This window comes from Capsicum annuum, chromosome 7 (assembly GCF_002878395.1).
Source record: "Capsicum annuum cultivar UCD-10X-F1 chromosome 7, UCD10Xv1.1, whole genome shotgun sequence".
Taxonomy (NCBI): Eukaryota; Viridiplantae; Streptophyta; class Magnoliopsida; order Solanales; family Solanaceae; genus Capsicum; species Capsicum annuum.
The window spans coordinates 176,009,672-176,031,657 of record NC_061117.1 but is presented as its reverse complement, the minus strand read 5'-3'; the positions used below and the strand labels follow the sequence as shown (position 1 = coordinate 176,031,657).

The 21,986-nt window shown below is 26.2% G+C and overlaps 1 protein-coding gene across 1 annotated transcript; it reads right to left on the bottom strand.

Annotated features, from left to right (window-relative positions):
* Positions 1-11,625: 11,625 nt before the first annotated feature.
* Positions 11,626-21,331, bottom strand: LOC107852679 ((+)-pulegone reductase-like). The gene is made up of 4 exons (XM_016697716.2): positions 21,317-21,331; positions 12,226-12,302; positions 12,010-12,139; positions 11,626-11,880 (listed from the first exon to the last, which is right to left on the bottom strand). The coding sequence occupies exons 1-4, from the start codon at positions 21,329-21,331 to the stop codon at positions 11,626-11,628; spliced, it is 477 nt and encodes a 158-aa protein (XP_016553202.2).
* Positions 21,332-21,986: the final 655 nt, after the last annotated feature.

The following is a 21,986-nucleotide window of genomic DNA, read 5'->3' as shown; positions in this document are numbered from 1 at the left end:
GCAAGACTTGTCTCCAAGGACTTCCAAAACAACAAGTCACACCCTTAAATTTACTTCAACATCATAGAAAGAAAATCTTCTTTGTGGATTATCTAACTTTCTGTTCATTAGCAAAAGATAATAGACGGTAAGAAAAAAAAAAGAAAAAGACAAGAAAAAATAAAGATTGGGGAAAAAGAAAAAAACAGAAAAGAAAACAAGGGTTAAAAAAAAATTAAAAAAAAAAAAAGAGAAGAATAAAGATTGAGAAAAACAAAATGAGAAGGAAAATATTATAATAAAGCTAGAGAAAAATGAAAAAAAAAAAGGAAAAACTTAGAAAAGATTAAAAAAATAAAGGTTGAGACAAATTTTTTTTAAAAAAAAAAGAGAAATGAAAAATAATTTTGAGAAAAAAATAAAAGAAAAATGAAAGTTGTGACAAGTAAATTAAAACAATGAAAAAAGAGAAAAGAAAAATAAAAATCAAGAAAAAATAAAAGAGAGAAAAAAAAATAAAAAGTAGAAGTTGAAAGGCGAATGAGAATGAAAAGTAAAAAAGCATTTGAGGTGTAAAGGGAAAAAATATACTTGTTCTCTACATAAAATGAAAGGAAGGTTAGTCTTTAAAAAAATTTCTTATGGAGGACAAAAAAACAAAGCCACCCACTATGAGGGTAATCCCATGCATTAGCATTCTATGTTTGTGTTTTAATAATGAAAAAACTAATAAGTGGATATTTACGAGATATCAAAGAAAGAAGAAAACCTCACAAAGGATACACCGAAGATATGAAGGATCAAAGAAAATCAATTCATAATGAAAGCAAGAAAGCTGGCTCCAAAAATAGAAGAACATCAAATTTGGAGATCTACGACATTCAAGAAAGGCAAGAGAATCAATCAAAAACAAGAACAAAGGAAAGAAGATCACAGTCCTAAAGTTACGGCAAACTAAATCAATCAAGACTAAAAGAAAAAGGAAGAAGATCACACCCTCTACATGGATATATCTAATATGGACATGTATGGTTATGGAAGATATATCACGTATGAACATATCTGATATGGACATACTTTATGGTGCCATCACTCAATCAAGGAATTTATTCAAATCCTTGATTAAGCAAAAATCTCTTGGGTTTCCTTCCAAAGGATAAATGCGGAAGAAGCTGAAGACTATAAATAAAAGACAAAAGGTTGAAACATTCACGCAACTTCAAGAAAGAAACTCAAAGTGTCTCAATCTTAGTCTCATAAGGCTTTGTACTGCCTAGTTTATAATTGTCATTAAAAGAATAGGATCGAGTCAACTTTGTAATACAAACTGAAGTTGTGTCACAAGATCTGAAGAACAAAATAAGTCTTTAAAACGTGTTTCTCGTCATTGTACTTGAGCCCGACTTTGAAAGATCTAAGGAAATTTTGAAACCCAAGGGAACTGACAGTAGGCACCACATTTGTGTTCTGAATCAGGGTTCAATAGTTGACTCACAAAAAATTTTCGATTCAACCCCCTCTTGAATTTCAATTGGTAGCAGAGCAGGTCTCACCAGCAGTGTTTCTTAACCGCATGTGAGCAAAGATCAAATGACAAACTACCAAATTTCTGGTGCTCTTCTTTAAGATGGTTATTCCTCCACAAGACCACCATACTGTAATGGACAACACCACTCTTACTGGAAGAACAGATTCAGAATCTTTGTTCAATCAAATGACTTCTAAGCCTGGGTTGGCATTAAGAAGGGACCAAAGCAAAAGGATAAAGACAAAGAATCAAGCAGTACCAATATAAAAGAGCTTAAGAACTTTGAGGTTACCAAAAAACAACAAGAGGAAATCCAAACTAATGCACGAGCCATAAGCTTACTTCTTTGTGCAGTTAGTGGATAATAATACGATAAGATATCAATCTGTGAGACTACAAAGAAATGAGGGATAAATTAGAGGTAACCTATGAAGGAACCACCAAAGTCAAAAAGTCAAAGATTGTTGCCCTAGTCAATGAATACGAGCTATTCAAAATGAAAGAACATGAAAACATTGAAACATTATTTTCTAGATTATACAAAATCATATGCGAGTTGAAATCATTGGGGATGATCTATCTATATAGCCTGCATGTTCAGAAACTGGTCATAAGTCTCCCAAAAGTTTGGGAAACCAAGGCTGCTATTTTGGAAAATGGAGATCTTCACAACATGACATATGATGAACTACGAGGTAATCTCATTGCATATGACGAAATTATATCAACAGGTGCCACAAGGAGAAAAAGAAAAAACTAGTAGCCTTTAATATCGTATCAACTAAAGGATAGGACATTCTGTAAGAAGATAATAGCGAAGGGATGGCTCTCATAAATCGTGTAATAAGGCAAATCATGAGACAGAGATAGCAAAGATCCCAAGGAGCCCAAAAAAATAATTCCACAAGAAACAATGATCATTGCTATCACTGTGGATGGCCTGTCCACTTTAAATAAAAATGTCCAGAATTAAGAAGAAAACCGTCCAGAAAGAATCAAAATTTTGGAGCTTGGAGTAATGAAGATGAAATCAAAGAGGAAACAGAAGCAACCAACATGTGTTGCATGACAAAAGGTGAATCTAGCAAGGTAAGACCACACGACTTTCATAATTATAACATTCTCGAATCTAATTTAGATATAATAATCGACGAGCTTCAAAAAGTTATAGATAAATTTAATAAACTCACTCAAGAGAAGAAAAACTGAAAACGACGACTTAATTAAAGCATGTCAAATTAAAATCTACTTATTGCAAAAAGAACTTGATAACATAAAAATAAAATTAGAGAGAATTAAAAAATCACCAAGTCACTGTTTCGTGAGATCAATTTTTTTTAAAACTAACTAAAGTTCCTCATCAAGATCATTTAAATCATCCAAAACCTCTTTTTCCTCTCAAGGACCAGTCGGTTATACCTTTGGACAGAAAAGGCTTAAATCTTACGCCTACAAGCAAAAGCCTAAAAGTGTGTGGGTTCAAAGGCCTAAAGGAAGCTCATCTAACCCACAAGGACCCAAGACCTCTTGGGTGCCTAATTAAATTGATTTTCTTATTTTACAGGAACAGGTCCGCAAAAGCTATAAAAAGGGAATATGGTTCATCGATAACGAATGTTCCAGATATATGATCGGAAAAAAAAACATTTTTGTGCTCTAAAGAAAATTGAAGGAGGAACAGTCAGATTTGGTGATAATGCTAGAGGCAACGTCATAGGAGTCGGCTCTGTAAAGCTCAACTCCTCATGTGAACTTATTAAAGTGTATCTCGTAAACGACCTCAAACATAACGTTCTTAGTATCAGTCAGCTGTGTGATACTGGCTTTGGAGTCTCGTTCAAAGTTGACAATTGTTCTATTAAGCATGATAAAATAGATATCTCTCACAAGTGAACATGTTGATAATATTTATGCTCTAAATAGTTTGATTTTGCTACCTTAACCTATCTCACTATGCAAACCAATGACACTTGGTTGTGTCAAAGAAAATTAGGGCATGCCAGTATGCATATCATTGAGAAACTGCCCTGACTGGAACTGGTGAAAGGTCTGCCAAAACTCAAGTTTGAAAAGGATCACATCTGTGATACCTGCCAATTGGGTAAACATACCCGGATATCATTCAAAGTCAAAGACATTTCTCTACTACGAAACCCCTCCAAATAATCCATATGGATCTGTTTGGCCCCACCAAGACCGCAAGTATTGGTGGAAAAAGATATGTCTTCGTTATTGTTGATGATTGTTCTCGTTTTACATGGGCAATGTTTCTCGCTCATAAATATAAGGCTTTCATACATTTTTAGATCTTTTATGGAAAAGTACAGAGAGAAGTTAGACACCTCATCACCTATGTTCACAGCGATCATGGAGTAGAATTTAAAAATAAGGTTTTGAGGAGTACTGAGTCCAGAACGAATATTCTTAGAATTTCTTATCACCTCGGTCTCCTCAACAAAATGGTGCAGTGGAGCAAAATAATCGGTCTCTCCAAGAAACTGCCAGGACCATAAAATTAGAGCATAATCTCCTAGATCACTTTTAGGTAGAGACAGCAAGCACAACTTGTCACATCATCAACAGATGTCTCATCAGACCTATTCTAAAAAAGATGCCTTATGAGTTGTGGAGAGAAAAGAAGACAAATATCAGCTACTTTCATCCTTTAAATGCTTCATCCACAATAATGGTAAGAATAACTTGAAAAAATTTGATCCACGAAGTGACGAAGGTATTTTTCTTAGATACTCTCCTACCAGTCGCGGTTACAGGGCTTATAATAAAAGAACATTATGTGTTGAAGAATCTATGCATATTGTATTTGATGAAACTAATCCCCCTCCTATGACCTTAAGTATTAATAAAAATCAAAGAAAATGTAGAAGTTGAGAGAGAATAATAAAAAAATAAAGGTTGATAAAAAAAAAAGATCAAATAAAAATACAGGTCGAGAAAAATTTAAAAATAAAAAAAGAAAAAAGAAAAATCAAAGAAATTTTTTTTCATAAAAGTAGATGTGGAAAGGTGTAAAGAAAAAAAGTAAGGGTTGAGAAAAACTAAAAAGAACATAAAAAAAAAGGAAAGAAAAAATAAAAATAAAAATAATATAAAATGAAAAAGAAAAAAAAAGAAGTTGAGAGAAAAAAAGTAAGGGTTGAGAAAACTAAAAACAGAAAAGAAAACAGAAAAATCAAAGTAAAATTGAAAAGAGGAAAAAAATAAAAATTGAAAGATATAAATATGGAGTTATTATCTATTATTAGGATCATTTTGTTTATGTAATTACTCCACTGATCAGGGGTAATTTTGTTCAAAAAACATACTAGTTAATAGGTAAATGCTATGTTAAGGAAGCTTTTTTATTTGAGGCTAAAATTTAAAAATCACCCTAATTTGAGTCTATTTTTTAGATTCACCCAATATAATAGCTTAATCATATTTCAATCTTCCATCCTTGGTCATTTTCAGACTCCTTGGAGAATGACAAATGAGTTCAAGAAATTAAGAAATTAGTGGATTACATGTCTTGTAAAACTGATATTACTGCTGATCATATATATAGTTTTACACAAGACGACAACAACATACACGATGTATAGGAGTGTGGAAAAATTAAATCGACTGATAAATTAAATCAATAAAAGGCTATTAGTTTCTTGTTATTGGGTAAACGGTTTTTTGTGATTTTATAAAAAAATTATTGAGTTAATGGTTCAATTTTAATTTTTTTCATATTGGGTTATTGGGTAAAACTGATAATCCAATAATAATATAATAAATTACTACTTTTATTTATTAGTATTAGTGCCTTCACTTAATTTCTCTTTAATTGCCATAAAGTATAAACCTATTCAATTTCTTGAAAACATATAACCCGATAAAGTTAAAACTATTCATTATTCAATAACCTCTAATATAAAGAGGATGTTTGACATTTTTAACATTTATCATTACGTCCAATTGTTGCATAGTTAGTGGACAGGATAGTGGACTTCTTATTTTGTGAAATTTGGCACGACAAGGTGCATGTCATGTTAGCCGCTACTATTTTATTTTGTGAGCATTCTTATTGATGCTGTGTTAGTTATTACTGTTACACAAATTAAACATCATTACGCTAAATTAATAGTTGTTTTATAAGAATTTTCTTATCGGTTAAATAGAGAATCAAACTGTTAAGAATAAAAAAATAATAAAAAATAATTGATTTTGTTATTAGTTTAGTATATTTAAAAACTGCTAAACCAAATCAATAATATATAAAATTAAATCAAACTGATTGATGCACACCCCTAACAATGTGATCCCTGCCTTGTGAAAGTATGTCACTACACTAAAAAAGATATTTAACAATAATAGCTTAATTAATTATCATAAAATTAGATTTTTGAAGGTAATTATTAGTGACAACCATTGCATTTTAGCATTCTTTATATATCTCCTAAAGCCTATAGCGTCATTGAAAGTAATGACAATTTATAGCTAATGTTAAATAAGAATTTTAGCCTCTTTATTAAAATACATATAATAGACTTTAATATCAAACCCCTTCTACCGCAATCCACCAAACAGACTTTAATAATAAGAAAACAAAACATTCCAAGGAGAAATTAGACCCTGAACATGTGTCGCAACTCACAATCATAAATTATCTTTTTAATCCATATAAATAGTCGCAAATACAATCAATCTTTTTAATCCATATAAATAGTCGCAAATATAATCATACGTTCTTATATCCCCTCTTATACATGTACCAGTGACGATAAACTCGTGCTATATGTTAAGATTAATTTTTTTTACATCATTATGAAATTAGTGAAATAAATCATCATAATTAAATATTGACATATTTATATATAATATGAATGTATTTAGAAATTTATTCACAGTTTATATTCTCTTGATAATTTCACTACCTAAAGTTTAGATCTTTCATTAAGTGTTAAGGAAATATATTTGCGCAAGAAGTGACGTAAAAAATTAAATTATTTAAATAATTTAAAATTTTAATTATTCTGTTTATAATATTTTTTCTTCTATTCTAATTTAAGTGATGCTAATATAATTTCGAGAGTCAAGCAAATATCACGATTGAAGTAGCGATGCAAACATGTCTTAAAGACTCATAGTAACTAATTAGAAATGATATAAAGAAATTGCTATAAAAATACTTGTGAAAATAATCTAAGTGGGTCTCATGTAAGATGTAAAGTTAATTTAAAATATCAAGAGTTAATTTATCATTTTATGTCTATTTTATCTTTTAAATATTATTAACTTTTTAATACTTAGATGACTTATAATAATTAATTAGATGTGATATAGTAAAATTACTGTTGAAGCAGTTGAAGCAGACATGTCATAAATGTTTGTTTAACTTTTTTTAATTAAATATTATTAATTTTATAATATATAAATCACATATAATAATTAATTAGGGTGATAATAAAATCACAGAGCAAGTAGTGGCCGGCAAGCATGTCGACCACCAAAATAAAAAAATAGTTAAAAAATTAAAAATTAATTTTCGTGTTTACATATTTTATGCTTCATTTAGTTGTGCCTAATAAAAAATGATATTTTGATTATTCAGATATTAGCTCGTAATTATGTATTTAATTTTTTGTTTGAATCTAATCATTTAGATCTCAATAGGTGTACTACTTTCATACTTCCTTTTTTACACAAATATTACTATTGCAAAATACTTCATCCAACCACTTTTAGTTTATAACTTTTGATCTATTTTATTCTTGTTATTAAATATTATTTATAATTTAATACTTAAATGATTTATAATAACTATTTAGAAGCGATATAATAAAACTACTGTTAAAAATACTTGTAAAAAATTTTTAAATGGACCTTATATAAGTTGTCAAGCTAATTTAAAACATCAATAATTAACTAATTAGAAGCGATATCATAAAATTACTATAAGAAGTACACAGAAAAAAATTTAAGTGAACCCCATATAAGTCATCAAATTAATTTAAAAAATCTAGTGTAAACCTATAATTTTAAGTCTATTTTACCTTTTTAATGAAATATTATCAATTTTCTAATGCTTAGATGATCTATAATAATTAATTAGGGGTGATATAATAAAATCATGATTGAAGCAGTTGAAGCAGGCATGTCGTAAATGTCTATTGTACTATTTTTAATTAAATATTATTAATTTTTTAATACATAAATGACTTATAATAATTAGTTACAGATGATATAGTAAAATAACGATTGAAGCAGCTGAAGCAAGTGTGTCATAAATATCTATTTTACTTCTTTTTAATTAAATATTATTAAATTTTAAATATGTAAATGACTTATAATAATTAATTAGGGATGATATAGTAAAATCACGATTGAAGCAGATAAAATAGGCATGTCATCCACAAGCTGCCTGTTTCAGCAGCTTCATTGCCGCTTATATATTATTATGAAAGCAGTGAAATAAATCATTATAATTAACTATTTATATATTTATATTTAATATGAGTGTATTTAAAAATTTAATCCCAATTCATATTCTCCCGATAATTCTACTATCTAAAGTTTAAATCTTTCATTAAGTTTTAAGGAAATATATTTATGCATGAAGTGGTGTAAAAAATTAAATTATTTTAAATAATTTAATTTTTTAATTATTCTAATTTATAATAATTTTTTTCTATTCCAATTAAGTGACACTAATACAATTTCGAGAGTCAATCAAATACCATGATTAAAGTAACGGGGCAAACATGTCTTAAATGACTCATAATAACCAACTAAAAGTGATATAACAAAATTTCTATAGAAAATACTTGTGAAAATAATTTAAGTGGGTCTCATATAAGATATCAAGTTAATTTAAAACATCAAGAATTAATTTATCATTTATGTCCATTTTACTTTTTTTTTATTAATTATTATTAATTTTTTAATACTTAGAAGACTTATAATAATTAATTAGAGGTGATATAGTAATTACAATTGAAGCAGTCGAAGCAAACATTTCATAAATGAATATTTAATTTATTTTAATAAAAAAATTAAATATTATTAATTTTTTAATACGTAAATGACATATAATAATTAATTAGGGGTGATATAATAAAATCACGGAGCAAGTAGTGGTCGGCAAGCATGTCGACCACCAAAATGAAAAAAGATTTAAAAATTAAAATTTGATTTTCTTGTTTTTAAGTATTTTAGGCTTCATTTAGTTGTACCTAATAAAAATTGATATTTTGATTATTTAGATTTTAACTCGTAACTATGTAAAGTACAGATATTACTATTGTAAAGTACTTCATCCAACCATTTTTAATTTATAATTTTTTTTATCTAATTTATATTTTTATTAAATATTATTTAATTTAATACTTAAATGATTTATAGTAACTATTTAGAAGCGATGTAATAAAATTACTATAAGAAGTACTTGTGATTTTTTTTTAAGTGAACCCCATATACGTCGTTAAGTTAATTTAAAACATCAATGATTAATTAATTTGAAGCGATATCGTAAAATTACTATAAAAAGTACACAGGAAAAAATTTAAGTGGACCCCATATAAGTCATCAAATTAATTTAAAAAATATAGTGTAAACCTATAATTTAAGTCTATTTTACCTTTTTTAAAGAAATATTATCAATTTTCTAATGCTTAGATGATCCATAATAATTAATTAGGGATGCTATAATAAAATCACGATTGAAGAAGTTGAAGCAGGCATGCCATAAATGTCTATTGCATTTTTTTAATTAAATATTATTATTTTTTTAATACGTAAATGACTTCTAATAATTAATTATGGATGATATAATAAAATCACGGTTGAAGCTGCTGAAATGTACATGTCATAAATATTTATTTTACTTTTACTAATTAAATATTATTAATTTTTTATTAATAAATAACTTATAATAATTAATTAGGGATGATATAGTAAAATTACGGTTGAAGCTTAAAGCAGACATGCAATAAATATCTATTTTAATTTTTTAATTAATTATTATTAATTTTTTAATACATAAATAACTTATAATAATTAATTAGGGATGACATGGCAAAATCACAATTGAAACAGTTGAAGCAGGCATGTCGCCCACAAGTAGCCTGCTTCAGCAGCATGATTTTTTTATTTTTTTTATGAAATATTATTAATTTTCTAATGCTTAGATGATCTATAATAATTAATTAGAAATGATATAATAAAATCACGATTGAAGTAGATGAAACATACATGTCATAAATATCTATTGTACCTTTTTAATTCAATATTATTAATTTTTTATAATTAGGGATGATACAGTAAAATCACGGTTGAAGCAGCTGAAGCAAACATGTCGTCTACAAGTTGCCTGCTTCAGCAACTTCATTCCTGCTTATATATATTAGTAATTAGATGTTGAAGGCCCGTGCCAGCACGAGCCCAATATATGTTATTTTTAGTCTCAATTTATGTGACACAAATAGAATGCTTTAGTTATTTTAAGTTGTTAATTGTCGTAATTTATAAGATTTTTATTTAATTTTCAAATAATACACGTTACTCTCCTTATTCAAACTTTTGTGACATTGATAGTCAATTATATTTTAAAACTAATTTAAATTTTTTATTATTGAGATTTATAATATATCTTCTCTTTTTCTATTTAAGTGACACTGATATAATTTTGAGAGTCAACCAAATATTTTATATATTTAAAAAATTTTAAGTTGTTAATTATTGTGATTTAGAATACTTTTTTTTTTGAAATATATAACTAATTAATTTTTTGTAAAGATATTTTAAGCTATTAACTACTGTAATTATAGTACTCTTTATGTAATTTTTAAATAATACATGTTACTCTCGTTGTCCAAGCTTTTATGACATTGACAGCCAATTATACTTTTAGTTATTCAATTTAAGTGACACTGATATAATTTCGAGAGTCAATCAAACATTTTAGATCTTTTAATTTTTTTAAGTTGTTAATTATAATGATCTATAATATTTTTTTGATCTATAACAGATTATTTTTTTAGATAGTTTAAGTTGTTAAATATTGTAATTTATAATATTTTTTATGTACTTTTCAAATGATATATTTTACTCTCCTTGTCCAAACATTTATGGCACTGATAGTCAATTATATTTTAAAAATAATTTAAGTTTTTAATTACTATGATTTATAATACTCTTTCTTATATTTCAATTTAAATGATACCAATATAATTTTGAGAGTCAGTCAAATATTTATATATTTTAAAATTTTAAGTTATTTTTGGAATATATACCAAATAAATAAAATAAGACAAACAAATTTAAATTGATGAAAAAAATGAAAGCAAGGGAAAGGACCAATGAAGTTGTGCCAAAGCAGACAGGTTGACCTTTAAATTTTTAAAGTTGTTAATTATTGTGATTTACAGTAATTTTTTGACATATATAACAGAGCAAATTTTTTTATATATATTTTAAACTATTAACTATTGTAATTTATGATATTTTTATCTAATTTTCAAATAATATATATTAATCTCCTTGTTCAAAAATTTTGCGTCATTGATAGTCAATTATATTTTAAAAATAATTTAAATTTTTAATTATTGTGATTTATAATACTTTTTCTTCTATTTTTACTACTAATTTAAATGACACAATGTTTAGATGACCGTAATAATTAATTAAGGGGTGATATGGTAAAATCATGATTGAAGCAGCAAATTAGACATGTCTTAAATGACTTATAATAACTAATTAAAAGTGATATAGAAAAATAAATACTCGTGGAAAAAAATTAAGTAAATCACATATAAGATGTCAAGTTAATTTAATATTAAATATTATTAATTTTTAATACTTAAATGACTTTATAATAATTTTTAATACTTAGATGACTTATAATAATTAATTAGAGATGATATAGTAAAATCACGATTAAAGCAGACAACACAAGCAGGTGCCTCGATCAGCTTCCTGCTTATTCCCTCTTATTATTAGTAGTAAAGTAAAGTAATGTAACATTTTCATTTTAAAAAAGTTAAAAATTATATCACAATTATTAAAAGCATAAATAGATACATTTATTATATATATTTTTTCGTTTAATTATTCTGAGGATAATAGAGACAATTACTTTAAGGAGTAACTTGAAGAATTACTTTTCCAACATTGGAGCTAGAAAATAAAGATGCTAAACTCTCCAAGAAGCTATCAACACTATTGTAGATTTTGTGCTTGGACTTTATTTTGCCCTCTCTCAAGTGAACTTCCATCTCCTTTATGAATTCCTCAAAGTGATTATAATAGGAACCTACCATAAACCCTTTCATCATTATTTCTTTACCCACCATGTTCAATAAATTTCTAACTCCTCCCCTTTCTGTCCAAACCTACATTTTCCATTATTTATTTATATTTATTTTTATCAGTATAGTTCGTTTTAGTAAATTTGAAACAATTAAAGAAAGGAAAAAAATGTTGTAAGTTTCGAATACTAGATAATTATAAAACAAAAATACCTTGTTGTACTCGGATATCATCCCACAAAGCGCAATACGAGCTCCGTAGTTGGCATAATTATTAAGAACGGCCTCAAGCATTTTACCACCAACGTTGTCAAAATACACATCAATTCCATCCGGAAAATGTCTGTAGAAATACTATTAATTTGAGTAAATAACCACGAAGCTGTAAGGGAAAAACGAAAGAAACAAAACAATACTAGTACAATTTACTTGGTTAATGCGGGATCATAATCTGTCTCTATACGGTAATTAAAAGCTTCATCGTACCCACATTCTTCTTTCAACAGCTTTAGGGGATGCGGATATGTAATAGATCTAATAGATTTATTAGGTATATAGTGAATCTATTTTTATTTATGCGTGGACATTTTTTAAATTTTGTTTTAATATCTTTTAATGATTTACTTTTTTTGTAAGATATATTCATTAATTTATTTGGTTTATTATTTTATCCTGTAGTAATTACGGAGTTACAAATTTCTGTATAATAATTTATCCTATCCGTACTGTAGTGTATATCTAATTCTAGATTTTCAATGTTATTTATCATCTTGTGTTGTTCTTCTCGTAGTAAGTTTTTTAAATTATATAAACTATCACATGTACTTTTTTCTAAATTTTCTAAGGTTTTTTCTATCCATATTAATTTTTCTTTTAGGTTTTCCATTATTTTTCTAATTCGGTTTCTATAATTAATTTCATTATTTAGATTTTCTTGATTTCCTCTAGTTTTTCTAATATATTCTAACATCTCTTAATCTGTATAATATCCTTCTGGGTAAATTTCTTCGTATAATTGTTCTAGCCAATTTATAGTTTCAATTTCGTAGTCTATTACTTTTTCTAATATTATTTTCTTAATATCTATTATTTCTATATTTTTAAGTATATATAAGATTAAAACTTTAAGATAATCTAGGTGATCTATTTTTTAAAATTGGTTTTATTATAATATTTTGTAGTTATTTGTTTTATATTAGTAGTTCTTGCATATTTTTATTAAGAAATTCTATGTATTTTATATCTTTATTTTCCATGTATTTGTCTATATTTATTTTTATCTGTTTTTCTAGTAATTGTATGTTTTTTATATCCTTTTCTAAATTTTCTATGTAATTTGTCATGGTAAGTATTTGTAAGAGTAATTAGGTAGGTATGATATATAATTTACTCTAGTCATGTAATATTTACCAAAGGCTTTTTCTAATATGATTTTTCTTATATCTACTACTTTTATATCTCTAAGTGCATACAAAATAAGTATTTTAAATTTATCTACCATCACATCAGATAAATAATCATTCATTTTCATAAAATTGCTTTTTTCAAAATATTCCCTTCAACCATGTAATGACAAAATATGGTCATCTTAGCTTACTATATACTAGATTATTCTTAAATAATATGTTCTTCCGTCACTATTAACATGGTAATTCGGATACTTTTTCCCTTAAACAGCGCCTCTACTCTGGTTACTCTCCGCCACGGCTTCTTGCCTCATTGGTTTCACCTTTAGGATGACATAGTCCTTAGGGATCTTTCTCCGTTTCCTCTTTGTTAATAAACTTCTTAACATATTATTTTTCGAATAATTCTACTATAAAGTAACTAATATGAATTTATTTTATCATATTATGATTGTTGGGAATTATGAATTTAGCTATTCATAATCATAAATAAATATACCTGTTCGGGTAGTTTTGATATTTCTGAAGTTTGTTCCTCCATAGCTTTTTCCATTGAAATATGTCTATTTAATTAACTGAGTAAAATATTTGTTATGGAATGGAGAGAATGTTTGCTTCAACGCATGAAGGCTTGCCTTTGCAATGCCTTCTGCTTTCTTTATTTATAGAACAAAATCTGAACCAAATTTCTACAAATCTTTACACGTTTTTAAAATGTAAAACAAAAGCTAAAAAGTCAAAAAAAAGGGACTAGGCTATTAACTAGCCTACTAGCCTTTTCTTGCAAATCTACAAATCTAATTATTACATCTTACGTAAAGTCTAAACAATAATTCAAGACTTTGTACAATAATTCAACAATATCTTGTCTCCGTTGATTTTGTTGTATCTGCTATATCTCTATTATTGCTTCTTATCTTATCTTTTCAGTTGGCATTTTGTCTTCTTTTATTCTAGATGTACTTTTGGAATAATATTATCTTCTCCATTACACCTTGAACATTGGTGATCTGGATATTTGTGTCCAATTATTTTACAATATCTTGTCAGTAGTCCGTCTGAAATAAATCCTTTTTTAATTGCTCTTGTGGTAGATTGTTTTTCTGGATTGAGTAGTGTCATTATCCATTGTCTGACATCTTCCATATCTGTTTGTCGTAGCTCTTTTGAATTAGAGTAAATCATTTGATGATCTCTCGAATAATAGCTCCATATTGGGTTTCCATTAGTATAATTATTTGCTAGTTCTTGGATAATTGTAGCTAGTCCAATAAGTCGTTTATTTGCATAGAAATCAGGTATCTCAATTCTGGGTATCTCCGGTTGTTGTGTAATATCTTCCGGTATGATCATATCTCTAGTTAGTCCTATCCTTACAACTTGTATAACTGGTTTTATTTCATCATATAGTATCTCTGCCGGTGCAGTATAACATTTTATATAAAATAAATTTCCTTTTGTTATCCTTTTGTAGGTGGTGAATATCTTGTATAATTCTTTCATAGCTGTTAATTCTTCTCCGTCTTGGGTATATATGGTGTTTAATAGTCCATAGTCAAAACAGGTTTTTACTAGGCTTGGGTTAGTTTTGGGTAGTGCAATTAGTTTGTTATATCCTTGTAATTTTTGGGTTATATAGTTGGTGTTTGGTTCTTTGATGTTTGTAGCTCTGGGGTTATGGTTTAGAAAAGTTTATACTCTGTATATATTTTTTATGTATTTCTGGGCGGTGTAGTTGTAAACTTTTTTATCTTGGTTTAGGCTATCTCGATATGTGCTAACTTGTGGAGGTATGAATAAGTGGTTTTTTTGTGTTTTTGGTGTAAATGGTTTCTCAAATATTTTATTCATATTTATATTCTGGTATCTTGATCGATTAACTCCTTTGCTTGTACCTGCAGAAGTAGATTGATAAATGTTATGGGTTTTATGGAGTGTCCCAACGTCTCCTTCTAGCTCCGGAACTTTAATGTCTTCCGATCGACATAGCTCTGCACACTGCTGAGTTAGCTGATTTGTAGCTATAGACTTCAGTTTATCTTCATTAGTCTTTAGCTTTTCTATCTCATTACCCATACTGTCCACTTTCATTGAAAGCGTAGTTAGGGTGTTAAGTATTTTTTCTAGAGTATCTTCTTCTATTATTTCAGTCTGTGTAGTTTTGTCTTGATATGTAATCTGCAATAACATTTTTGTTAGTACTGATCACTTCAATTGTAAATGTGAAATTTAATATATTCAAAACTAGTCTCCGAATCTCTTTTGTTGTAACTGAATTTTGTATTTTCTTTGTTAACCACCAGCGTACCTGTGTATTATCTGTTCGTACAATAAATTTGTTATATACAATATATGGCTCAAATGCTAATAAACATTTATATAATGAACATAATTCTTTCCTATTTATTTCCCGTTTTATTTCTGTCTCATTGAACGTACCTGAGTAGTATCTACAATGGTGTTCTATTTTTTCTGCTTCATATCAATATTTAAGTATTCCTCCGTAACTATATTCACTAGCATCTGCTTCTACTATATATATAAATTTTCTATTTTCATCTGGAAATTGTAACTTTGGTAATTCTTTATAAAGTAATTTTATTTTTTGAACTTGTTTTTTATCTTCTTCATTATAGTTATATTCTACATCCTTTTTTAATTTTTTCTGTAGTGGTTTTAAAGTTTCTGCTAATTTTGGAATATATTCTCTTACTTGGTTTACTAGTCCTAAAAATGATTGTAATTTCTTTTTTGTATCTAATTCTTCTTATGAATTATTTTTTGGACTATATGTTGTTGCATTTTTACTCCACTTTTATCTATTTGTATTCCTAAAAATTCTATCTGATTTTTCATTATTTCCACTTTTTTTTACTTAAACTTATTCCCGATTTTTCTATTATATCTGTAAATTATTTTAATAATTTTAAATGTTCTTCTTTGGTTTTTGTATATAATAATATATCATCTATGTATACTATGCAATTAGATAATTGTTTAAAATAATTATCCATAAAATGTTGATATCTACCTGGTGCATTTTTATATCCAAATGGTAATACGTTCCATTCATAAAATCCTTGTGGTACCGTAAATGCGGTTAATTCTTTAGATTCTTCTTCTAGCTTTAGGTGTTAAAATCCTGATTTACAATCGAATTTGCTAAAATAATTATATCCTTGTATTTGTCTTATTTTTAATATCTTATTTGGTATTGGATAATTATATGTTATAGTTTTTGCATTTAAATTTCTATAATTAATTACCATCCTACTTTTTCCTCTTTTTGTTCACTATGTTTATTTACTATAAATGCTGGACTATTATGTTTACTATTACTTTTTTGTATATATTGTTTTTCTAATAATTCATCTATATGCATTTTAAATTCTTTTAAATCGTCAAAATTATATGTTAATGGTTTTTGGGTTATTATGCTATTTTTATCTATTAATTCAATTGTTATAGTAGTTTTATGTTTTTCCCATCCTTTTAATGAATCTTCACTATATAATTGTTCTAATTTTTTCTGAATTATTTCTATTTTATTTATTGAAAATATAGTTATTTCTGTTTTATTTATCGAAAATACTACTAGTTCTATTGTATCTTCAGTATTTTTTATATTTTCTAACTTTTGTGTAATTTTTTCACTTCCTTTTATCCAATCAGTTTTCTTTCTTATTTTATTATTAACTCTTTTTGCTCTTACTTTCTGCTTACATGGTGTTGTAAACCACCAGTCTGTTTTGGTTATTATATGTGGGTATAATTTATCTAAGAATGACATTATGTTAGTTCATAATTATAAACTTCTTCTATTGTTAATATCTTATCTCATACTTGTATTTTCATATTCCTAGCTTTATAAGTAATTAAGCTTCCTTCATTATTAAATCCTTTAACTATTATTGGTGTATTTAATTTATCCCATTTACTTTCTGGTAAGCAATTATATCTACATAAATTAGCTTCTGCTCCTGTATCTATCATAGGCGTATAATATCTACTGTAATATCCTTCTACTACTATCTTCATTAATACATATATCTTCATTTCATGTTAAGGCTCTTTTTAAGAATAGCTTTTCTTTGTTATATGTTAAGGTTAATTGTGTATGTTCTATATTATATGGTTTTACTTGTTCTAACCATTTTATTCCTAATATTATATCTGTTTTTTGCATTTCTTCCTTTACTTCGAATTCTATTTTTATTTTTCTAACTCCTATTATTATTTCTTTTTCTGCTATATTTTTATTATTTATTAAACTTCTTGGTAGATCTGGGCACATATCATTATCAGTCTTTATTTCTTCATTTTTTACTAGGTATTTTGCTATATAATTTTCTTCTTGTCCTGTATTCAAAAGTATTAGATATTCTTTTTCATTTATTTTTCCTGTTATGTAATATTGATTTAAATTACTTATTGAATTCGTTTCATAACTTGTTCTTTTTGATGAGCTTGATGATTCTGGTTTTTCATTGGCTATTCTTTTCGTTGTACTTATTCTATCATTTACTATTTCTAAATTTTCTTCTGTATCTATGTCTCTATAGCTATAATCATTATAATCTATTGTTTTTACAATTTGTTCGAATGGGCTTTCTATTTGTATTTTGTTAACCTTATTTTTTCCTGTTATTTTATGTTTTGTTGTTAATACATATAGATTTTTGCATCTTGCTGTAAATATTTTACTTCCTAGGGTTAATTCTATTCCTGATATTTTCCAATATAATACTAATGATTTATCTATATTTCTATCTGTTACTGCTACTGAATAATTTGCACTTAATATAAATTTAAATTTTTGGTATATTAGATTTCCTTTTACGGCAGTTATTATGCTTTTTTCTATAGGTTTTATAATTCTATCGTCTGTTAAATATAATTCTATTGGTGTATCTATTCCTTCTCTAAAACATGCTTTTATTAATATCTCTGTACCTCCAAGGTATACATATTTTATTGGATCTCCTTTACTTTTTATATCATTTATCTCTTTATTAATTATTTTTTTTTGTTACTAGTGGTATACTAGCTTTGCCTTTTGCATATCTGCAATCTATTACATGTTCTTTTTGGCATACTACATAATATTTGTCCTTTTTCCTAGTAAAAATATTTTTTATTATTGGTATTTTAAATATTTTCTTTACACTTAAATCTAATTCTTTTCCTTTTATTTCATCAAATATATTACTGTCAAATATTATTTTTTGTTCCGTTCCTTTATCATTTAAATATTCTTCCTTTGTTATTATTTTTATATCTTCTTCAGTCATTTGATTCATCTATTTCACTATCTATTTCATTATCTGTTTCGTTTTCTGAAATTTCATATATACTATCCTCACTTTCTAATTCATAATCTATATAATCTATCTGCATATATTCTGTATTATCTATTTTTATTTCTGATATTTGTTTATTTTTTGGATTTTTAGGTAATTTACAATCTCTAGCTAAATGTCCTAACTTTCCACAATTATAACAAGTACATTCTTTTATAGATTTCTTCTTTCTATATGGTCTTTTATATTTATAATTTTTTACATAATATCTTTTTCTTAGTTTCTTATATTTATATTTTGATTTTTTATATTTCTTATATTTCTTATGTCTTTTTCTTTTCTTATAGTATCTTTCTTCACATCCAAATTGGGGTGCTATTTTATTTTTGCAACATGCTAAATTTCTTATTAATGTTTTTTCCATTTTTAATTCTTCTCTATATTTTTCACATAAGTTTCTATACCATTGTTGTAAAAAATTTTATTCTTGCTCCTAACGTATCTACTATTTTTGCTTCTTCCCAACTTTTTATTATTTTTGAACTAAATGGCTCGGGTAATTTATTAAAATATAATTTTCTTATTTCTTTACTTTCTTCTATACTATATGCTCCTTTGTAATAATATTCTTTAAATGCGCAAGTATATTCATCTATATAACACATATTACATATTGCTAATTTTAACATTAAATTTCTATTTGTATCTTTTTCTTCATCTTGTTCTTCTTCTATTGTTGTCGTACTACCAAATTCATCTTTTATAGCTGTTTCATATTTTTTTAATAATTCTATAGGGGTTAGTTTAGTTGTTGTTGATGATGTTCCTTCTATAGGTTTATTAGTTCTTAATACTTTTTTGCTATTTTCAGTTAAATTTGAAAACCATAGTTTTACTGATCTTATTAGTGTTCTTTCTATATATTCTGGTGCATCTGTTATATTTATATTATTATCTAATAATTGTTTTGTCATATATCTTATCCATAATTGTATTGTTTTTTCTGTATCTATTACACAATCTAGGTCTAAAAAGTTATAATTTTTATTAATTATTTGTTTTGGTATCCATTTATCATATTCATTATATTTTTTAAATTTATTCTTATAATACATGGGTTTTCTTATTTCTGTTGTTTTAGGTATTATATTTTCATCTTCTTTTTTATCAAGAGTATTTATTTCTGTGTAGGTACTTTCTAAGTTTTCCTCATTAATTTCTTTTTGTTTTTCATTGATTTCTAAATTTTTTGTATTTGTTAATATTTCTGTATATGTTTCGCTATCTTCGGAATCATAATTATCTGTCTCTGTCTCTTCAACATCTATATTATTTATTTCTAATTCTTTGTTTTTTATTTCTAATTTTTCCTTGAATTGATTTATCTCGTTCAGTAATTTTTGTTCTCTATCTTTCTCTTCTTTTTCTTTTTGTCTTTGTTCATATAGTTCTTTTAACATTTGTAGTTCTTTTTCTAATTCAGCAATCTTACTATTTTTAGTTTCTTCTATTTTTCGTATTTCTTCCGTAGTTTGTTGTTTTATTTTTTCTATTTCCTTTTTCCTATCTATCTCTTCATTTTCTTTTTCTATTCTTACCATTGTTGTCAATTTATCTTCTAATTTTAATTCTTCTTTTTCTAATATTAGATATAAATGTTCACTTATTTTCTTATATCTTCTTCCTAGATTAGAAAATACTATTTTTATTTTTGATCCTTGGTGGTTTTCATATATTTTTTCATCTATTATAAATTCTTCTTTGTTCATTTTATTGTGAATAGTTCATGTTGATATATATATTCTAAACTATCTATTTGTGATTCTAATTTTGATATTTGATCTTTTTGTGTATCTATTGAGTTTTTACTAACTCCGGCAAATATATTATAATGTAGTCTTTTTATTTTTATTTTTAATTCTTTACGTTTTTCAGAAATAATTTATTTTAATTCTTTGTATTATTGTACTTTATTCATTTTAAATTATATTTATAATATTTTGGCGGATATCTAAATCTAATTTTATCATAATTAGGTGGTATGTGTTTCATTCTTCTGGATTTTAAATGGATTATTAATTTTGATTCAATACTAGATATTAATGTAATTAAGTAGGCTAATCTTTGTGGGTTTTCTTTTGTTTTATTTAGACTTATATATTCTGAATAATTACTAATTAAAGATTCTTTAATTTTTCTAAAAGCTTTCCTATTTTTAAATGGTCTTCGCATAATTAATTTAATAATTTATAGGTAAATTTTAATAATTCTAACATAAATTCTAATAATTCTAACATATATCTCACTTCCGTATTTTTTGAATTACTGGGCTTTGATACCATTTGTAGGGGGGTGCGGATATGTAATAGATGTAATAGATTTGTTAACCATCCATTTCTTTTTCGATTCTTCTTCTGTGTATAAATAATAAATTTGTTAACTCCACCCAGAAAAGAGTATAGAACTTTAACATAGTTTTTTGTTCATTTATTTTGATAAAGAACTTTAATCGAATTATATAAATTAAGACAAATATTCGTGCATGATCAGACAACTTCTGAAACGATTTTAGCACTTAATTTTGGTGTAAATTCAAGCACAGACTATTGTTCTGATTCTTAAAAATAAAATTTACCCATTCAAAAGTTACATAAAAAATATTATAAGCGATATAGTTAATTTTAGAAAACAATTATTCTAATAGAGAAACTACTGATAGACAAACCTTAACGGGACTTGGTCCCCTTAGTTCTTTGTAACTGGAAAATTAATGATAAAAAAGCTGTCTAGGGACCAGGTTCACTCTCGTCTCACCAATGTTGTCAACATCGCAACTGTACTTGTGTGCAGAAAAGTTGGCGGGCACGAAAGCATAGGCTCTGCAACCTTCCGTACCTCAATCAATGATACCACCGGAGGTGCGAATTTAGGCTCTGCAACCTTCCGTACCTCAATCAATGATACCACCGGAGGTGCGAATTTAGGCGTAGTAATTTTATTAAATAATAAATAGTTATTAAGTAGTAAGTATTTATTTTTATATAATATATTTTGTGAATATTATTGATTGGATTAATTTTTATTTTTATCTTCTTAACTTAAGATATTTTATTAATTCATATTCTAAATTAAATATTATCGTAATTAAATTATTTAGTGTTCTAGGATCCTCGTTGGTATTATGTAATTTTTTATATTCTAGGTATAAATAATATAGTTTATTCGATTCCTTTTAATGATTTATTCTTATCGTAAGATGTATCCATTAATTTATTTAATTGTTAAATACTTTGTAGTAATATTCATTAACTGTTTTTCTTTGTTCTTGTATCTTTTATTTCCATATATCTTATTAACATATTCAATTTTACTGATATTCATATTTTGTGGGATAATTAAATGGTAATTGATTAAATATTTTGCTATAATATTCTTTAGTTTTTTCTCTTAGTTTTTGCAAGTCTTTTATATTATTTTTAAAATA